At 49.3% G+C, this 23,522-nt stretch overlaps 1 protein-coding gene across 3 annotated transcripts in view; it reads right to left on the reverse strand.

Moving 5' to 3' along the window:
* Window positions 1–23,522, reverse strand: part of LOC139240200 (aryl hydrocarbon receptor nuclear translocator-like) — a 50,944-nt gene that overhangs the window by 8,991 nt on the left and 18,431 nt on the right. For all 3 annotated transcript variants that reach the window (XM_070868646.1, XM_070868645.1, XM_070868644.1), the window contains exons 9-16: window positions 20,653–20,738; window positions 19,223–19,299; window positions 18,700–18,834; window positions 15,383–15,457; window positions 10,622–10,773; window positions 8,854–8,914; window positions 2,627–2,741; window positions 1,457–1,559 (exon numbers count right to left, since the gene is read on the reverse strand). In XM_070868646.1, coding sequence (XP_070724747.1) covers window positions 1,457–1,559; window positions 2,627–2,741; window positions 8,854–8,914; window positions 10,622–10,773; window positions 15,383–15,457; window positions 18,700–18,834; window positions 19,223–19,299; window positions 20,653–20,738 — 804 coding nt within the window. The remainder of the gene's footprint in view (window positions 1–1,456; window positions 1,560–2,626; window positions 2,742–8,853; window positions 8,915–10,621; window positions 10,774–15,382; window positions 15,458–18,699; window positions 18,835–19,222; window positions 19,300–20,652; window positions 20,739–23,522) is intronic.

The following is a 23,522-nucleotide window of genomic DNA, read 5'->3' on the forward strand; positions in this document are numbered from 1 at the left end:
GGAATTCAGAAGAATGAGAGGTGATCTTATCGAAACGTATAAGATTATGAGGGGGCTTGACAAGGTGGATGCAGAGAGGATGTTTCCACTGATGGGGGAGACTAGAACTAGGGGGCAAGGTCTTAGAATAAGGGGCCGCCCATTTAAAACTGAGATGAGGAGGAATTTCTTCTCTGAGGGTTGTAAATCTGTGGAATTTACTGCCTCAGAGAGCTGTGGAAGCCTGGACATTGAATAAATTTAAGACAGAGATAGACAGTTTCTTAACTGATAAGTTAATGGGGAGCGGGCAGGGAAGTGGAGCTGAGTCCATGATCGGATCAGCCATGATCGTATTAAATGGCGGAGCAGGCTCGAGGGGCCGAATGGCCTACTCCTGCTCCTATTTCTTATGTTCTTAAGTTCTTCACATAGTGAAACGTCACAAGGCATTACAACACTATAACAACTTGTACTGTATTTATATAGCACCTTTAACATCTCAAGGCATTACAACACTATATCAACAACTACAGCTTGTATTTATATCGCACCCCTAACGTAGTGAAACGTCCCATGGTTCTACAACACTATATCAAACATCGGTTCGGCCCCCATGACTGGAGTATTGTATCCAATTCTGGGCACCGTGTTTCAGGAAGGAAGTGAAGGCTTTGGAGGGGCCTCAGCTATTTACAATCTATCTTAATGAAACCAAGGCGGGGAAACGAGAGAAAACAGGCAACAACAGACCAGTTAGCCTGACAACAGTTGTCGGGAAAATGCTGGAATCCATTGTTAAGGAAGTGATATCAGGGCACTTAAGACAATCAGAACACGATTAGGCAGAGTCAACATAGTTTTATGAAATGGAAATCGTGTTTGACAAATTTATTCGAGCTTCTTGAGGATGTAACTGGCAGGGTAGCTAAAGGGGAAACCAGTAGATGTAGTATATTTGGATTTCCAAAAGGCATTCGATAAGGTGCCACATAAAAGGTTATTATACAAGATACGGGCTCGTGGGATTGGAGGTAATGTATTAGCAGGGATAGAGGATTGGTTAAGGGACAGAAAACGAGAGAGTCGGGATAAACGGGTCTTGTTCAGGTTGGTAGGCTGTAACGAGTGGGAGTGCCGCAAAGGATCGGTGCTGGGGCCTCGGTTATTTACAATCTACATTAATGACCTAAGTGAAGGGAAATGTATCTAAGTTTGCTGACGATACAAAGCTAGGTGGGGACAGTAAGCTGCGAGGAGGACACAGAGCATCTGCAAAGGGATAGAGATAGACTAGGTGACTGGGCAGTTCGATGGCAGATGGAGTTTAATGTGGGGAAATGTGAGGTTCGTCGCAGAATACTTTTAAAATGGCGAGAATCCTGGCGCACTTCAAGGAGCGCTATGACAACGTAACCCGCCGCCATTGGCGTGCTCTACCGGAAGGCCCGGCTGCCTGCCGGACTGGCAATGGTACCTGAAGTTAGGTGCCGTCCGTGCCGATGAGAAGGAGCTCCCCTGCTGGTAAATCTGCTGGCTCCCGGCGCCCGGGGTCGATGGAAGCACCTTGTTCTGGTCGGCTGCGCAAAACAAGAAAGAAAGACTGGGCTTTATACAGCATCTTTCACAACCACCCGACGTCTCAAAGCGCCTTGCAGCCAATGAGGTACTCTTGGGGTGTGGTCGCTGTTGTATTGTGGGAAACGCGGCGGCCAACTTGCGCACAGCAAGCTGCCACACACAGCGATGTGATAATGACCCGGATCATCTGTTTTAGTGATGTTGGTTGAGGGATAAATATTGGCCCCAGGACACCGGGGAGAACTCCCCCTGCTCTTCTTCCAATAGTGGCCCCGGGATCTTTTACATCCACCCGAGAGGGCAGACGGGGCCTCGGTTTAACGTCTCATCCGAAAGACGGCACCTCTGACAATGCAGTGCTCCCTCAGTACTGCCTTTCCCGACAGTGCGGTGCTCCCTCAGTACTGCCCCTCCCGACAGTGCGGTGCTCCCTCAGTACCGCCCCTCCGACAGTGCGGTGCTGCCTCAGTACCGCCCCTCCGACAGTGCGACGCTCCCTCAGTACCGCCCCTCCGACAGTGCGGCGCTCCCTCAGTACCGTCCCTCTGACAATGCGGTGCTCCCTCAGTACCGCCCCTCCGACAGTGCGACACTCCCTCAGTACCGCCCCTCCGACAGTGCGACACTCCCTCAGTACCGCCCCTCCGACAGTGCGGCGCTCCCTCAGTACCGTCCCTCTGACAGTGCGGCGCTCCCTCAGTACTGCCCCTCCGACAGTGCGGCGCTCCCTCAGCACTGCCCCTCCGGCAGTGCGGCGCTCCCTCAGTACCGCCCCGCCCCTCCGACAGTGTGGCGCTCCCTCAGCACCGCCCCTCCGACAGTGCGGCGCTCCCTCAGTACTGGCACTGGGAGTGTTGGCCTGGGATTATGGGGCTCGAGTGCCTGGAGTGGGAGCTCGAACCCACAACCTTCTGGCTCCGAGGGGAGGGTGCTACCCGCTGAGCCACAGCTGACAACAGAGTGATGGACAGATGGAATGAAAGGGACTGTCATGTTTTGGGCCAGCTTGATTCAGATGATTGCAATTTCACAAGAATTGAAAAAGGCCATTTTACAGAGTACTTGCCTGTGCCAATGCCCGAGTAGATTTCAGGGTATCGTGGTTCGGACTCCCGACTGAACAAGGGGTCTGTTTTGTTGATGGGTTTAGTGTGTTCTGCTGCTGCTGCCTGAACAGCGACCTTAAGCATCAATGGGAAGAGAGGGAGAGAGTCAGATTAAAGCACACCAGATTTCTCGACGAATTTCCACACTAACCATAGAAATACACAGCACGACGGAGGCCATTTTGGCTCATCGTGTCCGCGCCTTTACCGGCCAGGTGAGGGAGGGGCAGCAGGCCCACAGACCCCGTTAGAGCCAGCCTTCGCCGGCTGCTGGACAACGAGTGCAAGCAATTCAGGGCGTGTTCATACAGAGGGTGCTACCCCGCACGCTCACACAGCGCACACACACACTCACAGCCCCCCACACACACACTCACAGCCCCCCACACACACACACTCACACAACACCCTCCCCATCCACACACACTCACAGCCCCCCACACACACACTCACAGCCCCCCACACACACACACACAGCCCCCCACACACACACACACACACAACACCCTCCCCATCCACACACACTCACAGCCCCCCACACACACACTCACAGCCCCCCACACACACACACTCACAGCCCCCCACACACACAGCTCCCCCCCTCATACACACACAGACCCCCATCACACACACACAGCTCCCCCCCCCCACACACACAGCCACCACCCCCACAGCTTCCCCATAACCACACACACAGCCACCCCCCTACAGCGCCCCCCCCCCACACACACAGCCACCCCCCCACACACACAACACCCCCACCCACACACACACAGCTCCCCCCCACACACACAGCTCCCCCCCCACACACACACACACAATACCCCCCCCACACACACACAGCTCCCCCCACACACACAGCCCCCCCCACACACACCCCCACACACACACAGCTCCCCCACACACACACACAATACCCCCCCACACACACACACACACACAATACCCCCCCCACACACACAGCCCCCCCCACACACACACACACACACCCACACACAGCTCCCCCCCATACACACACAGCTCCCCCCCCCCACACACACAGCCACCCCCCCCACACACACAGCCACCCCCCCCACACACACACAGCTCCCCCCCCACACACACACACACAATACCCCCCCCCACACACACACAGCTCCCCCCACACACACAGCCCCCCCCACACACACACACACACCCCCACACACACACAGCTCCCCCCCACACACACACAGCTCCCCCCCCACACACACAGCTCCCCCCCCCACACACACAGCCACCCCCCCCACACACACAAATACCCCCCCCCACACACACACAGCTCCCCCCACACAGCTCCCCCCCCCACACACACACACACCCCCCCCACACAGCTCCCCCCCCACACACACAGCCCCCCCCACACACATACACAGACCCCCCTCCACAGACACACAGAGCCCCCCTACACACACACAGACCACCCCCCCCCAACACACACACACAAAGCCCCCCACCGCACACACAACCGCGCCTCCACACACACAGCCCCCCCCCCACACACACACAGCCACACCCCACCACACACAGCCCCACCCACACACACACACCCACACACACAAGCGTCCCGCGCACCCCCCACACACACACACAGCCCCACACACACATACACAGCGCCCCACACACACACAGCGCCCCACACACACATACACAGCGCCCCACACACACATACACAGCGCCCCACACACACATACACAGCGCCCCACACACACATACACAGCCCCACACACATACACAGCCCCACACACACATACACAGCCCCACACACACATACACAGCGCCCCACACACACATACACAGCGCCCCACACACACATACACAGCGCCCCACACACACATACACAGCGCCCCACACACACATACACAGCCCCACACACACATACACAGCCCCACACACACATACACAGCACCCCACACACACATACACAGCACCCCACACACACATACACAGCACCCCACACACACAGCGCCCCACACACACAGCGCCCCACACACACATACACAGCGCCCCACACACACATACACAGCGCCCCACACACACATAGCGCCCCACACACACATACACAGCGCCCCACACACACATACACAGCGCCCCACACACACATACACAGCGCCCCACACACACATACACAGCGCCCCACACACACATACACAGCGCCCCACACACACATACACAGCGCCCCACACACACATACACAGCGCCCCACACACACATACACAGCGCCCCACACACACATACACAGCGCCCCACACACACATACACAGCGCCCCACACACACATACACAGCGCCCCACACACACATACACAGCGCCCCACACACACATACACAGCACCCCACACACACAGCCCCACACACACACACACAGCACCCCACACACACACACAGCACCCCACACACACACACAGCACCCCACACACACAGCCCCACACACACACAGTGCCCCACACACACACAGCCCCACACACGCACACACACACACAGTGCCCCACACACACACAGCCCCACACACACACACGGTCACAGCTCCAGTGTGGGCCACAGATGAGGGCAACATCACGACCGTCCCCCCCTCCCCCATGCGACCAGACACACCTCCGACACTCCTAGCCCAAGCTTCCTGCTGCAGAGTGGCCACTCGGACATGGTAATGGGAGTGGGCAGCACTCGGGGAACACAATCCCACCCCAGCAAGTGTTGCCGCCTTCAGGAAAGCGGGAGAATCCGAACAAATAAGTAAATAAGAACATAAAAACATAACATAAGAACATAAGAATTAGGAACAGGAGTAGGCCATCTAGCCCCTCGAGCCTGCTCCGCCATTCAACAAGATCATGGCTGATCTGGCCGTGGACTCAGCTCCACTTACCCGCCCGCTCCCCGTAACCCTTAATTCCCTTATTGGTTAAAAATCTATTTATCTGTGACTTGAATACATTCAATGAGCTAGCCTCAACTGCTTCCTTGGGCAGAGAATTCCACAGATTCACAACCCTCTGGGAGAAGAAATTCCTTCTCAACTCGGTTTTAAATTGGCTCTCCCGTATTTTGAGGCTGTGCCCCCTAGTTCTAGTCTCCCTGACCAGTGGAAACAACCTCTCTGCCTCTATCTTGTCTATCCCTTTCATTGTTTTAAATGTTTCTATAAGATCACCCCTCATCCTTCTGAACTCCGAGTAAAGACCCAGTCTACTCAATCTATCATCATAAGGTAACCCTCTCATCTCCGGAATCAGCCTCGTGAATCGTCTCTGTACCCCCTCCAAAGCCAGTATATCCTTCCTTAAGTAAGGTGACCAGAACTGCACTCAGTACTCCAGGTGCGGCCTTACCAATACCCTATACAGTTGCAGTAGGACCTCCCTGCTTTTGTACTCCATCCCTCTCGCAATGAAGGCCAACATTCCATTTGCCTTCCTGATTACCTGCTGCACCTGCAAACTAACCTTTTGGGATTCATGCACAAGGAAAAGGGCCTTGTAAATGTCTGGTGTGTCATCCAGGTCGGGTGGCACGGTTTAATGTTTTATGTTTTTCAGATAAACTCCAAAAAGAGTTTCATGCACAAGGACCCCCAGGTCCCTCTGCACCGCAGCATGTTGTAATTTCTCCCCATTCAAATAATATTCCCTTTTACTGTTTTTTTCCCCAAGGTGGATGACCTCACACTTTCCGACATTGTATTCCATCTGCCAAACCTTAGCCTATTCGCTTAACCTATCCAAATCTCTTTGCAGCCTCTCTGTGTCCTCTACACAACCCGCTTTCCCAATAATCTTCGTGTCATCTGCAAATTTTGTTAACACTACACTCTGTCCCCTCTTCCAGGTCATGTTGTATATTGTAAACAGTTGTGGTCCCAGCACCGATCCCTGTGGCACACCACTAACCACCGATTTCCAACCCGAAAAGGACCCATTTATCCCGACTCTCTGCTTTCTGTTCGCCAGCCAATTCTTTATCCACGCTAATACATTTCCTCTGACTTCGCGTACCTCTATCTTCTGCAGTAACCTTTTATGTGGCACCTTATCGAATGCCTTTTGGAAATCTAAATACACCACAACCATCGGTACACCTCTATCCACCATGCTCGTTATATCCTCAAAGAATTCCAGTAAATTAGTTAAACATGATTTCCCCTTCATGAATCCATGCTGCATCTGCTTGATTGCACTATTCCTATCTAGATGTCCCACTATTTCTTCCTTAATGATAGTTTCAAGCATTTTCCCCACTACAGATGTTAAACTAACCGGCCTATAGTTACCTGCCTTTTGTCTGCCCCCTTTCTTAAACAGAGGCGTTACATTAGCTGCTTTCCTATCCGCTGGTACCTCCCCAGAGTCCAGAGAATTTTGGTAGATTATAACGAATGCATCTGCTATAACTTCCGCCATCTCTTTTAATACCCTGGGATGCATTTCATCAGGACCAGGGGACTTGTCTACCTTGAGTCCCATTAGCCTATCCAGCACTACTCCCCTAGTGATAGTGATTGTCTCAAGGTCCTCCCTTCCCACATTCCTGTGACCAGCAATTTTTGGCATGGTTTTTGTGTCTTCCACTGTGAAGACCGAAGCAAAATAATTGTTTAAGGTCTCAGCCATTTCCACATTTCCCATTATTAAATCCCACTTCTCATCTTCTAAGGGACCAACATTTACTTTAGTCACTCTTTTCCGTTTTATATATCTGTAAAAGCTTTTACATTCTGTTTTTATGTTTTGCGCAAGTTTACCTTTGTAATCTATATTTCCTTTCTTTATTGCTATTTTAGTCATTCTTTGCTGATCTTTAAAATTTTCCCAATCTTCTAGTTTCCCACTAACCTTGGCCACCTTATATGCATTGGTTTTTAATTTGATACTCTCCTTTATTTCCTTGGTTATCCACGGCTGGTTATCCCTTCTCTTACCGCCCTTCTTTTTCACTGGAATATATTTTTGTTGAGCACTATGAAAGAGCTCCTTAAAAGTCCTCCACTGTTCCTCAATTGTGCCACCGTTTAGTCTGTGTTTCCAGTCTACTTTAGCCAACTCAGCCCTCATCCCACTGTAGTCCCCTTTGTTTAAGCATAGTACACTCGTTTCTGACACAACTTCCTCACCCTCAATCTGTATTACAAATTCAACCATACTGTGATCACTCATTCCAAGAGGACCTTTTACTAGGAGATCGTTTATTTTTCCTGTCTCATTACACAGGACCAGATCTATGATAGCTTGCTCCCTTGTAGGTTCTGTTACATACTGTTCTAAGAAACAATCTCGTATGCATTCTATGAATTCCTCCTCCAGGCTACCCCGTGTGATTTGAGTTGACCAATCGATATGTAGGTTAAAATCCCCCATGACTACTGCCGTTCCTTTTTCACATGCCTCCATTATTCCCTTGATTATTGCCCGCCCCACCGTGAAGTTATTATTTGGGGGCCTATAAACTACGCCCACCAGTGACTTTTTCCCCTTACTATCTCTAATCTCTACCCACAATGATTCAACATTTTGTTCATTAGAGCCAATATCGTCTCTCACAACTGTCCTGATATCATCCTTTATTAACAGAGCTACCCCACCTCCTTTCCCTTCTTGTCTATCTTTCCGAATCGTCAGATAGCCCTGTATGTTTAATTCCCAGTCTTGGCCACCCTGCAACCACGTTTCTGTAATGGCCACCAAATCATTCCCATTTGTAATGATTTATGCCGTCAACTCATTTACTTTATTTCGAATGCTGCGTGCGTTTAGGTAGAGTGTTTTAATCCTAGTTTTTAAACCATGAGTTTTAGTTTTGACCCCTCCTGCAGCCCCTTTATATTCAGTGGCCCTTTTTGTTTTTCGCCTTGGGTTTCTCTGCCCTCCACTTTTACTCATCTCCTTTCTGTCTTTTGCTTTTGTCTCCTTTTTGTTTCCCTCTGTCTCCCTGCACTGGTTCCCATCCCCCTGCCATATTAGTTTTAACTCTTCCCCAACAGCTCTAGCAAACAATCCCCCTGGGACATTGGTTCCGGTCCTGCCCAGGTGCAGACCGCCCGGTTTGTACTGGTCCCACCTCCCCCAGAACCTGTTGCAATGCCCGAGAGGACCATATAGTGTTTATTGGACTGGGGTCGGGGGCTCGTCGCGAAGGGCACATTAAAAGCTATATTTATATCATCTTCTGCTTTACCTGCGGGTGCTCGTAAGTAATTTCTTCTTGCCCAGAGGCAGCAGGAGCCAGCTGCAGCTGCCTAGGGGAACAGAATATCTGTCACACAAGGAGTAGCCACAATGTAGGACACACAGGATGAAAGGGTAAGTGGTAGGCCTTGGATAACTTTCATCTCAACATTGAAATCAAATCGGGACTCTGCGATCGAGCTCAACACGGAGCTCCAGGATGGAAAACTGGGTGAGAGCGGGGGTTCAATCGCAGGATTAAATCTCCTCCCACTGATACTGCAAAGCTTTCTGTGTTAAGCTCCCTCTACACTGTCCCATCAAACACTCCCAGGGCAGGTACAGGGGGTTAGATACAGAGTAAAGCTCCCTCTACATTGTCCCATCACACACTCCCAGGGCAGGTACAGCACGGGGTTAGATACAGAGTAAAGCTCCCTCTACACTGTCCCATCAAACACTCCCAGGGCAGGTACAGCACGGGGTTAGATACAGAGTTAAGCTCCCTCTACACTGTCCCATCAAACACTCCCAGGGCAGGTACAGGGGGTTAGATACAGAGTAAAGCTCCCTCTACACTGTCCCATCAAACACTCCCAGGGTAGGTACAGCACGGGGTTAGATACAGAGTAAAGCTCCCTCTACACTGTCCCATCAAACACTCCCAGGGCAGATACAGCACGGGGTTAGATACAGAGTAAAGCTCCCTCTACACTGTCCCATCAAACACTCCCAGGGCAGGTACAGGGGGTTAGATACAGAGTAAAGCTCCCTCTACACTGTCCCATCAAACACTCCCAGGGCAGGTACAGCACGGGGTTAGATACAGAGTAAAGCTCTCTCTACACTGTCCCATCAAACACTCCCAGGGCAGGTACAGCACGGGGTTAGATACAGAGTAAAGCTCCCTCTACATTGTCCCATCAAATACTCCCAGGGCAGGTACAGGGGGTTAGATACAGAGTAAAGCTCCCTCTACATTGTCCCATCAAATACTCCCAGGGCAGGTACAGCACGGGGTTAGATACAGAGTAAAGCTCCCTCTACACTGTCCCATCAAACACTCCCAGGGCAGGTACAGCACGGGGTTAGATAGAGAGTAAAGCTCCCTCTACACTGTCCCATCAAACACTCCCAGGGCAGGTACAGTCGATTAAGATAAATATTGTCCAGGACACTGGGGGTGAACTCCACGCTGCTGTTTTACATCCACCGAAGAGACCAGATGGTTTAACGTCTCATCCGAAAGACGGCAGCTCTGACAGTGCGGCGCACCCTCAGTTCTCATCATCACAGGCAGTCACTCAGTGTCGGGGATGACTTGCCTCCACACTTAAAATGAGTACTCTGGTGACTGGTGGACTCATTTTAAACGGTGGAAGATGCCTGTGGGTGGATTTTTTTAACGTGGGGTGACCGTTGCACACCAGCCACCACACGGGCTTGACAGAGCGAGGTCTTGGTCCAGGGGCAAGGGTTAACCAGGACGACTGGAGACCAGCTCTGCTGCACGTGCCAAGACATACACACGAACTCAAACATACTCCCCCTTCCTTCCCCACAGGATCTCTCTCTGGTACGGGCCAAGAGCGAGGCTGATGAGGTCGCGAGGCTCAAATTGCAGACACGACCTCTCAGCCTCGCTATTGGCCCGTGCTGCTCCCACTGCTCAGGACTGCAGTGGGAGTGTCAGCCGAGATTTGTGGGCTTGGGTCTCTGGGAGTGTGACACAGCTCCGCTCACACTTAAGGTTAAAGGGGCAGGCGGGTGATACTCACTTGACGTTCGTGTTGGTGCAGACGATGTACTCGACGTCGTTGGAGTACGGGTTCTGGAACGTGAAACTGCTGGTCCTGATCACCACCCACTCCCGGCTCTTGGACTGGAAACGGAACATGACGGATAAGACCTGACCCTTCAACGTGATCACCTGGATGTGGTCGAGAAACGTGGGTCAGGAGCACATTCGCCAATACATGCCCTTCAAACATTTGTGTGTGGGGCGGCGCACCCCTGCAAATATGGATACTCCCAGATTCCACCACCCCCCCACAAATATTGACACATTCCCTCCCCCTGAAAATAGTGTCACATTCCCAGCAACGTTCCCGTTAAGTTGCATGGCTGCAGGCTGCTTCACAATGGAAAACCAGCGTGCGCACGGACATTTCAACGGGCCGCACAACCCCTTAAAGGGGAATGGCGGGCAAAAAAACAACAGAGGGACCATTGATTCTCAGATATTCCCCCCACTTGCAAATATTGATGCATTCCATATTCCCTCCCCCTGTAAATACTGACACACTCCCGGGGACACCCTGTAAATACTGACACACTCCCGGGGACACCCTGTAAATACTGACACACTCCCGGGGACACCCTGTAAATACTGACACACTCCCGGGGACACCCTGTAAATACTGACACACTCCCGGGGACACCCTGTAAATGCTGACACACTCCCGGGGACACCCTGTAAATACTGGCACACTCCCGGGGACACCCTGTAAATACTGGCACACCCCGGGGGACACCCTGTAAATACTGACACACTCCCGGGGACATCCTGTAAATACTGACACACTCCCGGGGACACCCTGTAAATACTGACACACACTCCCGGGGACCCTCTGTAAATACTGACACACACTCCCGGGGACATCCTGTAAATACTGGCACACTCCCGGGGACCCCCTGTAAATACTGACACACTCCCAGGGACCCCCTGTAAATACTGACACACTCCCGGGAACCCCATGTAAATACTGACACACTCCCGGGAACCCCCTGTAAATACTGACACACTCCCGTGGATCCGATGTAAATACTGACAAACTCCCGGGGACCCCCTGTAAATACTGACACACACTCCCGGGGACCTCCTGTAAATACTGACACACTCCTGGGGACCCCCTGTAAATACTGACACACTCCCTGGGACACCCCTGAAAATACTGACACACTCCTGGGGACACCCGATAAATACTGACATACTCCCGGGGATTCCCTGTATATACTGGCACATTCCTGGGGTGCCTCTGTAAATACTGACACACTCCCGGGGACCCCCTGTAAATACTGACACATTCCCGGGGTCCTCCTGTAAATACTGACACACTCCCGGGGTCCCCCTGTAAATACTGACAAACACACCTGGGGACATGCTACAAATACTGGCACACTCCTGGGGACCCCCTGCAAATACTGACACACTCCCGGGGACCCTCTAAATACTGACACGCTCCTGGGCTCCCCCTGGAAATACTGACACACTCCCGGGGACCCCCTGTAAATACTGGCACACTCCCGGGGACCCCCTGTAAATACAGACATACTCCCGGGGACCCTGTAAATACTGAAAAACTTCCGGAGACCCTCTGTAAATGCTGACACACTCCCGGGGGCCCCCTGAAAATACTGATACACTCCCGGGGACACCCTGTAAATACTGACACACTCCCCGGGGACCCCCTGTAAATACTGGCACACTCACAGGGACCCCTGAAAATACTGACACACTCCCGGGGACACCCTGTAAATACTGACACACTCCCGGGGACACCTTGTAAATACTGACACACTCCCAGGGACCCCCTGTAAATACTGGCACACTCACGGGGACCCCTGAAAATACTGACACACTCCCGGGGACTCTCTGTAAATACTGACACACTCCCGGGGACACCCTGTAAATACTGACACACTCCTGGGGACCCCCTGTTAATACTGGCACACTCCCAGGGACCCCCTGTAAATACTGGCACACTCCTGGGGACCCCCTGTAAATACTGGCGCACTCCTGGGGACCCCCTGTAAATACTAGCACACTCCCGGGGACACCCTTTAAATACTGACACACTCCCGTGGACCCGATGTAAATACTGACACACTCCCAGGGACAATCTGTAAATACTGACACACTCCCGGGGACCCCCTATAAATACTGGCACACTCCCGGGGACCCCTGAAAATACTGACACACTCCCGGGGACACCCTGTAAATACTGACACACTCCCTGGGACACCCCTGAAAATACTGACACACTCCTGGGGACACCCGATAAATACTGACATACTCCCGGGGATTCCCTGTAAATACTGACACACTCCTGGGGACCCCTTGTAAATACTGACACACTCCCGGGGACACCCTGTGAATATTGGCACACTCCTGGGGACCCCCTGTAAATATTGACACACTCCCGGGGACACACTGTAAATATTGGCACACTCCCGGGGACCTCTGTAAATACTGACACATGCCCGGGGACCCCCTGAAAATACTGACACACACTTGGGGACACTCTATAAATACTGACACACACCCATGGACCCCTTGTAAATTCCGACACGCACCCGGGGACCTCCTATAAATACAGGCACACTCCCGGGGACCCGCTATAAATACTGGCACATTTCTGGGGACACACTGCAAATACTGACACACTCCCGGGGACCCCCCTGTAAATAATGACACACTCCTGGGGACCCCCTGTAAATATTGACACACTCCCGGGGACACACTGTAAATATTGGCTCACTCCCGGGGACCTCTGTAAATACTGACACACGCCCGGGGACCCCCTGAAAATACTGACACACACTTGGGGACACTCTATAAATACTGACACACACCCGGGGACCCCTTGTAAATTCTGACACACTCCCGGGGACCCCCTGTAAATACTGACACACACCCGGGGACCCCCTGTAAATACTGACACACTCCCGGGAACCCCCTGTAAATACTGACACACTCCCGGGGACCCCCTGTAAATACTGACACACTCCCGGGGACCCTCTGTAAATACTGACACACTCCCGGGCACCCCCTGTAAATACTGATACACTCCCGGGCACCCCCTGTAAATACTGACACACTCCCGGGGACACCCCTGTAAATACTGGCACACTCCCGGGGACACTCTGTAAATACTGACACACTCCCGGGGACACCCCTGTAAATACTGACACACTCCCGGGGACACCCCTGTAAATACTGGCACACTCCTGGGGACACCCCTGTAAATACTGGCACACTCCCGAGGACACCCCAGTAAATACTGGCACACTCCCGGGCACCCCTGAAAATACTGACACACTCCCGGGGACACCCTGTAAATACTGACACACTCCCGGGGACACCCCTGAAAATACTGACACACTCCTGGGGACACCAGATAAATACTGACACACGCCCGGGGACCCCCTGTTAATACTGGCACACTTCTGGGGACCCCCTGTAAACACTGACACACTCCTGGGGACCCCCTGTAAACACTGACACACTCCCGGGGACACCCTTTAAATACTGGCACATTCCTGGGGACACCCTGTAAATACTGACACACTCCCGGGGACACACTGTAAATACTGGCACACTGCCGGGGACCGCTGTAAATACTGACACACTCCCGGGGACACCCTGTGAATAGTGACACATTCCCGGGACCCCCTGTAAATACTGACACACTTCTTGGGACCCGCTGTAAATACTGGCACACTCCCGGGGACCCCCTGTAAATACTGGCACACTCCTGGGGACCCCCTGTTAATACTGACACACTCCCGGGGACACCCTGTAAATACTGACACACTCCTGGGGAGCCCCTGTAAATACTGGCACACCCCTGGGGACCCCCTGTAAATACTGGCACACTCCCAGGGACCCTCTGTAAATACTGACACACTCCCGGGGACCCCCTGTCAATACTGGCACACTCCTGGGGACCCTCTGTAAATAATGACACACTCCCGGGGACCCTCTGTAAAAGCTGACACACTCCCGGGGACCCCCTGTAAATACGGACACACTCCCGGTGGCCCCCTGTAAAAACTGACACACTCCCGGGGACACCCTGTAAATACTGACGCACTCCCGGGGACCCCCTGTAAATACTGACACACTCCCGGGGACCCCCTCTAAATACTGACACACTCCCGGGGACCCCCTCTAAATACCCACACACTCCCGGGAACCCCTGTAAATATTGACACACTCCCGGGGACCTCATGTAAATACTGACACACTCCCGGGGACTCCCTGTAAATACTGGCACACTCCCAGGGACCCCCTGTAAATATTGACACACTCCCGGGGACCTCATGTAAATATTGACACACTCCCGGGGACTCCCTGTAAATACTGGCACACTCCCAGGGACCCCCTGTATATATTGACACACTCCCGGGGACTCCCTGTAAATACTGGCACACTCCCAGGGACCCCCTGTATATATTGACACACTCCCGGGGACCCCCTGTAAATACTGACACACTCCCGGGGACCCCCTGTAAATACTGACACACTCCCGGGGACCCCCTGTAAATACTGACACACTCCACTGCTTCCCCTCTAAAAAGGAAAAGAGTGCTTTCATTTCCAAATCCGTGTTTTTTTTTTTATCTATTATGATTTGTACCAACTCTACCAAGTTGGCAATCAGGCAGATTAATTTGGCAGCTCCTGCCAGGGCGTGACTCGGGCCGGCCACGTTTATGCAAGCGCACGCAGTTTACCGCGCTCGGCGTAACATTACCTGCTGAAAACTGTCTCGCAGAAGCCCTTTGTCCTCTGGGTGAGCAAACTCCACAATGTTTTTCCCCAACAACTCCTTCAAAAAAAACAAAGAGAAGCAGAGGTTTTGCTCGTTAACTCCCGCTGCATCCTTTTTGGCGGAGGTCATGGTGGAAAGAGCAGGGCGATCCCAAACCGCATGGTGGAAGGGGAGTGGCAGTTGGCCTCAGTACACCCCATCCCGCGGCATGGCAGGGGGAACACGGAAAAGAAAGGGTCCCTATCCTCGATTGCGGTCCCAACGCTCCTTAATGAAGGGCATATGTGCCGGGGGCGGGGGGGGGGGGGGGGGGGAGAATGGGGGAGCGGCGAGGGTCAGATTTGGCTTGTGGGTAACGCTTCACCCCATGGTCGAAGAGTCTGCCTCGTCGTCAAAACTGGTCACCGAGACGAAGTATGTGAAGCGCCCGTGCGATCATTCACCTGATGCCAGCTGTGGTAGAAGTCTTGCCTGTGAGGCTGAAGGTCATGGGTTCAAATACCACACCACAGACTTAGAAACATAGAAACATAGAAAATAGGTGCAGGAGTAGGCCATTCGGCCCTTCGAGCCTGCACCGCCATTCAATGAGTTCATGGCTGAACATGAAACTTCAGTACCCCCTTCCTGCTTTCTCGCCATACCCCTTGATCCCCCGAGTAGTAAGGACCTCATCTAACTCCTTTTTGAATATATTTAGTGAATTGGCCTCAACAACTTTCTGTGGTAGAGAATTCCACAGGTTCACCACTCTCTGGGTGAAGAAGTTCCTCCGCATCTCGGTCCTAAATGGCTTACCCCTTATCCTTAGACTGTGACCTCTGGTTCTGGACTTCCCCAACATTGGGAACATTCTTCCTGCATCTAACCTGTCTAACCCCGTCAGAATTTTAAACGTTTCTATGAGGACCCCTCTCATTCTTCTGAACTCCAGTGAATACAAGCCCAGTTGATCCAGTCTTTCTTGATAGGTCAGTCCCGCCATCCCGGGAATCAGTCTGGTGAACCTTCGCTGCACTCCCTCAATAGCAAGAATGTCCTTCCTCAGGTTAGGAGACCAAAACTGTACACAATACTCCAGGTGTGGCCTCACCAATGCCCTGTACAACTTGAGCACAAAAATCCAGGCCGACGCTCCCGGTGCTGAGGGAGCGCCACATTGTCTGAGGGGCAGTACTGAGGGAGTGGCGCACTGTCGGAGGGGCAGTACTGAGGGAGTGCCACATTGTCGGAGGGGCAGTACTGAGGGAGTGGCGCACTGTCGGAGGGGCAGTACTGAGGGAGTGCCACACTGTCGGAGGGGCAGTACTGAGGGAGCGCCACATTGTCGGAGGGGCAGTACTGAGGGAGCGCCGCACTGTCGGAGGGGCAGTACTGAGGGAGCGCCGCACTGTCGGAGGGGCAGTACTGAGGGAGCGCCGCACTTTCGGAGGGGCGGTGCTGAGGGAGCACCGCACTGTCGGAGGGGCCGTACTAAGGGAGCGCCGCACTTTCGGAGGGGCGGTGCTGAGGGAGCGCCGCACTGTCGGAGGGGCAGTACTGAGGGAGTGCCACATTGTCGGAGGGGCAGTACTGAGGGAGTGCCACACTGTCGGAGGGGCAGTACTGAGGGAGCGCCACATTGTCGGAGGGGCAGTACTGAGGGAGCGCCGCACTGTCGGAGGGGCAGTACTGAGGGAGCGCCGCACTGTCGGAGGGGCAGTACTGAGGGAGCGCCGCACTTTCGGAGGGGCGGTGCTGAGGGAGCACCGCACTGTCGGAGGGGCCGTACTAAGGGAGCGCCGCACTTTCGGAGGGGCGGTGCTGAGGGAGCGCCGCACTGTCGGAGGGGCAGTACTGAGGGAGGAGCCGTTGCGTTGGGAGTGGCTCAGCCTGGTCGTGCGATGCTCACAAGACTCAATAAAACCCCAGCCAGTTGGGTCCAGGTCGTGAGGTATGCAGTCGTGAGCCCGGTGGACGAACTGGTAATGTTGTCGCGTGCGATTGTTAAATCTTTTGCTTAAAAAAACTAGTTCTTAATAGCAATGTGTCGCGACGAATTCGAAGGAAAGAACCCAAAAGACAAATACATCACAAAATGGCAACAAAATTCACTATCCTATGTTTCAGTCTGCAAAACTTGTTTCATAGAAACATAGAAAATAGGTGCAGGAGTAGGCCATTCGGCCCTTCTAGCCTGCACCACCATTCAATAAGATCATGGCTGATCATGCAACTTCAGTACCCCATTCCTGCTTTCTCTCCATACCCCTTGATCCCTTCAGCCGTAAGGCCCACATCTAACTCCCTTTTGAATATATCTAACGAACTGGCCTCAACAACTTTCTGTGGTAGAGAATTCCACAGGTTCACAATTCTCTGAGTGAAGAAGTTTTTCCTCATCTCGGTCCTAAATGGCTTACCCCTTATACTTAGACTGTGACCCCTGGTTCTGGACTTCCCCAACATCGGGACCATTCTTCCTGCATCTAACCTGTCCAATCCCGTCAGAATTTTATATGTTTCTATGAGATCTCCTCACATTCTTCTAAATTCCAGTGAATATAAGCCTAGTCGATCCAGTCTTTCTTCATATGTCAGTCCCGCCATCCCGGGAATCAGTCTGGTGAACCTTCGCTGCACTCCCTCAATAGCAAGAATGTCCTTCCTCAGATTAGGAGACCAAAACTGTACACAATATTCCAGGTGTGGCCTCACCAAGGCCCTGTACAACTGCAGTAAGACCTCCCTGCTCCTATACTCAAATCCTCTCGCTATGAAGGTCAACATGCCATTTGCCTTCTTCACCGCCTGCTGTACCTGCATGCCAACCTTCAATGACTGATGTACCATGACATCCAGGTCTCGTTGCACCTCCCCTTTTCCTAATCTGTCAGCATTCAGATAACATTCTGCTTTCCTGTTTTTGCCACCAACGTAGATAACCTCACATTTATCTACATTATACTGCATCTGCCATGCATTTGCCCACTTGCCTAAGTCACCCTGCAGCCTCTTAGCATCCTCCTCACAGCTCGCACTGCCACCCAGCTTAGTGTCATCTGCAAACTTGGGAGATATTACATTCAATTCCTTCGTCTAAATCGTTAATATATATATTGTAAATAGCTGGGGTCCCAGCACTGAACCTTGTGGTACCCCACTAGTCACTGCCTGCCATTTCCGCAAAGCCCCCTTGACAATCCTGAATGACCTATGACCTCGTTCGGCTATGAATGCCAAGGCTGCATAACGTACCACCGCCCCCCCCCCCGCCCGCCTCTTTCTTCCGGGGTCCCAGTTGAGGTCGCAGAACCTACCTGCGGCTGGTACCCGACAGTGCCCAGGCATCGGTGGTCAACGAATGTGAAAACACCATTGGCGCTGTGCCGGGATAGGAATTCGATGGGCACATTGTTGCCTTTCATGTCGGCGCAGTTGGGAGAACTGATAACCTGACAGCGAAAGAGGGAGGGGCAGAGTTAGCCATGTGAACCTGGCCCGCCAACAGCAGAGAGACACAGCTCGCTTAGAACGCTAGAATTAGGAGTCGGCCATCTGCCCCTCGAGCCCCATTCAGTAAGATCAAGGCTGATCTTCGACCTCAACACTTTCCTGCACTATCCCCATATCCCTTAATATCCAAAAATTCTATCCATCTCCGTCTTGAATATACTCAACGAGTGAGCCTCCACAGCCCTCTGGGGCAGAGAATTCCAAAGATTCACCACCCTCTGAGTGAAGAAATTCCTCCTCATCTCAGTCCTAAATGGCCGACCCCTGATCCTGAGACTGTGTGACACCCTGGTTCCAACCAAAGTCCAAGGGGAACTTTGACCTTACCTGAAGACGTCCAATTGCGACCAGGCAGAACTTGTTTCCTTGTCCCCCATCTTGTTCATCATCCGGCAGGGTCACACCTGGGCAACAACACCCATGTTTAAATCGACTTGAGCAAAAGATCCTTTCCAATTGCTTGATATCATTACCAGAACCTGCCCCCACCCCTCCCCCAACCCCATAACCTGCCCCCTCCCCTCCACCCGTTCCCCCATAACCTGCCCCCTCCCCTCCACCCATTCCCTATAACCTGCCCCCTCCCCTCCACCCGTTCCCCATAATCTGCTCCCTCCCGTTCCCCATAACCTGCTCTCATCCCTCCAGCCGTTCCGCATCCAATGTTCCCTTTAGTGCCAGGTGTGGCTCAGTGGGTGCTGAGGGAGGGCCGCACTGTCGGAGGGACAGTACTGAGGGAGCGCCGCACTGTCGGAGGGGCAGTACTGAGGGAGCGCCGCACTGTCGGAGGGGCAGTACTGAGGGAGCGCCGCACTGTCGGAGGGGCAGCACTGAGGGAGTGTTGCTGTGTCGGAGGGGTAGTACTGAGGGAGCGCCGCACCATCGGAGGGGCAGTAGAGGGAGAGCCGCACTGTCGGAGGGGCCATCTTTCGGATGAGACCTTCAACTGAGGCCCCGTCTGCCCCCTTGGGTGGACGTAAAAGATCCTACGGCACTATTTCTAAGGGGCCGCCCATTTAAAACTGAGATGAGGAGAAATTTCTTCTCTCAGAGGGTTGTGGATCTGTGGAATTCGCTGCCTCAGAGACCTGTGGAAGCTGGGACATTGACTAAATTTAAGACAGAACTAGACAGTTTCTTAAACGATAAAGGAATAAGGGGTTAAGGGAAGTGGAGCTGAGTCCATGATTGGATCAGCCATGATCGTATTAAATGGCGGAGCAGGCTCGAGGGGCCGTATGGCCTACTCCTGCTCCTATTTCTTATGTTCTCCCCGGTGTCCTGGGGCCAATATTTATCCCTCAATCAACATAACAAAAACAGATGCTCTGGCTCATCATAACATTGCTGTGTGTGGGAGCTTGCTGTGCGCAAATTGGCTGCCGCGTTTCCCACAATACAACAGTGACTGCACTCCAAAAGGAACTTCATTGGCTGTAAAGCACTTTGAGACGTCCGGTGGTCGTGAAAGGCGCTGTATTAATGCAAGTCTTTCTTTCTCTAACCTGTTCCCTTCCCCTCCACCCATTCCCCATCCAATGGTCCCTTTAATTAATGTTCTGTAGGGGCTGTCCCTTTAAGGGGCTGCGCAGCCCATTCAAAATACCGCGCATGCATGTTTTTTTCTGTAATGAAAAGCCGGTGGACCGGCTACGTGGGAGGTCTGGAGCGCTGCGTGGTCGCGCAGCTTATAGCGAACAATGCCGCCATCTCCTGCAAATAGAACACACACACACACAAACCAGTTGCAATCTCACCTGCTGGTGGCCAGGCTTTGATGTACCCCGTGCAGTGCACCACCACAAACTGCGGCTCCCCTTCGTTCACTGGACCCAGTCCGTTCCTGAGAACCAGAAAAAAGTTGTTGTTGTCGTAAACAAAGTTGTTGTTGGAATTTTTTAAAAAGCGTAGTCGTTGTCATAAAAAAGTTATTGTTGTAGTTTTAAAAAGTTGTTGTACTGAAAAAAGTTATTGTTGTAGTTTTTAAAAGTTATTGTACTGAAAAAAGTTGTAGTTTTAAAAAGTTGTTGTACCGAAAAAGTTATTGCTGTAGCTTTAGAAAGTTGTTGTACTGAAAAGTTATTGTTGTAGTTTTAAAAAGTTGTTGTACTGAAAAAAGTTATTGTTGTAGTTTTTAAAAGTTGTTGTACTGAAAAAAGTTATTGTATTTTTTTAAAGTTGTACTGAAAAAAGTTATTGTTGTAGTTTTAAAAAGTTGTAGTGAAAAAAAGTTACTGTTGTAGCTTTAAAAAGTTGTAGTACTGAAAAAAAGTTATTGTTGTAGTTTAAAAAGTTGTAGTACTGAAAAAAAGTTATTGTTGTAGTTTTAAAAAGTTGTTGTACTGAAAAAAGTTATTGTTGTAGTTTTTAAAAGTTGTTGTACTGAAAAAAGTTTGTATTTTTTAAAAGTTGTACTGAAAAAAGTTATATTGTTGTAGCTTTAAAAAGTTGTAGTACTGAAAAAAAATTATTGTTGTAGCTTTAAAAAGTTGTTGTACTGAAAAAAGTTATTGTTGTAGCTTTAAAAAGTTGTTGTACTGAAAAAAGTTATTGTTCTGGTTTTAAAAAGTTGTAGTGAAAAAAAGTTATTGTAGCTTTAAAAAGTTGTAGTACTGAAAAAAAGTTATTGTTGTAGTTTTAAAAAGTTGTTGTACTGAAAAAAGTTATTGTTGTAGCTTTAAAAAGTTGTTGTACTGAAAAAAGTTATTGTTGTAATTTTTAAAAGTTGTACTGAAAAAAGTTTGTATTTTTTAAGTTGTACTGAAAAAAGTTATTGTTGTAGTTTTAAAAAGTTGTAGTGAGTTATTGTTGTAGCTTTAAAAAGTTGTAGTACTGAAAAAAAGTTATTGTTGTAGTTTTATAAAGTTGTTGTACCAAAAAAAGTTATTGTTGTAGTTTTAAAAAGTTGTTTACTGAAAAAAGTTACTGTTGTAGTTTTAAAAAGTTGTTTACTGAAAAGTTACTGTTGTAGTTTTAAAAAGTTGTTGTACTGAAAAGTTATTGTAGTTTTAAAAAGTTGTAGTACTGAAAAAAAGTTATTGTTGTCGTTTTTAAAAGTTGTAGTACTGAAAAAGTTATTGTTGTCGTTTTTAAAAGTTGTTGTACTGAAAAAAAGTTATTGATGTAGTTTTTAAAAGTTGTTGTACTGAAAAGTTATTGTTGTAGTTTTTAAAAGTTGTTGTACTGAAAAAGTTATTGTTGTAGTTTTTAAAAGTTGCAGTGAAAGTTATTGTAGCTTTAAAAAGTTGTAGTACTTAAAAAAAGTTATTGTTGTAGTTTTAAAAAGTTGTTGGTGAAAAGTTATTGTTGTAATTTTAAAAAGTTGATGTAGTGAAAAAAAGTTATTGTTGCAGTTTTAAAAAGTTGTTGCAGTGAAAAAGTTATTGTTGTAGTTTTAAAAAGTTGTACTGAAAAGTTATTGTAGTTTTAAAAAGTTGTTGGTGAAAAGTTATTGTACTGAAAAAAGTTATTGTTGTAGTTTTAAAAAGTTGTTGGTGAAAAGTTATTGTTGTAATTTTTTAAAGTTGTAGTGAAAAAGTTATTGTTGTAGTTTTTAAAAGTTGGAGTGAAAAAAAGTTATTGTTGTAGTTTTTAAAAGTTGTTGTACTGAAAAAAGTTGTTGTATTTTTTAAAAGTTGTACTGAAAAAGTTATTGTTGTAGCTTTAAAAAGTTGTTGGTGAAAAGTTATTGTTGTAATTTTAAAAAGTTGTTGTAGTGAAAAAAAGTTATTGTTGTAGTTTTAAAAAGTTGTAGTGAAAAAAGTTATTGTAGTTTTAAAAAGTTGTAGTAGTGAAAAAGTTATTGTTGTAGTTTTAAAAAGTTGTTGTAGTGAAAAAAAGTTATTGTTGTAGTTTTAAAGTTGTTGTAGTGAAAAAGTTATTGTTGTAGTTTTAAAAAGTTGTACTGAAAAAAGTTATTGTAGTTTTAAAGTTGTTGGTGAAAAGTTATTGTACTGAAAAAAGTTATTGTAATTTTAAAGTTGTTGGTGAAAAGTTATTGTACTGAAAAAAGTTATTGTAGTTTTAAAAAGTTGTTGGTGAAGTTATTGTTGTAATTTTTAAAAGTTGTTGTAGTGAAAGTTATTGTTGTAGTTTTTAAAAGTTGTAGTGAAAAAAAGTTATTGTTGTAGTTTTTAAAAGTTGTACTGAAAAAAGTTATTGTATTTTTTTAAAAGTTGTACTGAAAAAAAGTTATTGTTGTAGCTTTAAAAAGTTGTAGTACTGAAAAAAAGTTATTGTTGTAGTTTTAAAAAGTTGTTGGTGAAAAGTTATTGTTGTAATTTTAAAGTTGTTGTAGTGAAAAGTTATTGTTGTAGTTTTAAAAAGTTGTTGTCGTGAAAAAGTTATTGTTGTAGCTTTAAAAAGTTGTACTGAGAAAAGTTATTGTTGTAGTTTTAAAAAGTTGTTGGTGAAAAGTTATTGTACTGAAAAAAGTTATTGTAGTTTTAAAAAGTTGTACTGAGAAAAGTTATTGTTGTAGTTTTAAAAAGTTGTTGGTGAAAAGTTATTGTACTGAAAAAAGTTATTGTAGTTTTAAAAAGTTGTTGGTGAAAAGTTATTGTTGTAATTTTAAAAAGTTGTTATAGCGAAAAAGTTATTGTTGTAGTTTTAAAAAGTTGTTGTAGTG

This window comes from Pristiophorus japonicus, chromosome 30 (genome assembly GCF_044704955.1).
Source record: "Pristiophorus japonicus isolate sPriJap1 chromosome 30, sPriJap1.hap1, whole genome shotgun sequence".
Taxonomy (NCBI): domain Eukaryota; kingdom Metazoa; phylum Chordata; class Chondrichthyes; family Pristiophoridae; genus Pristiophorus; species Pristiophorus japonicus.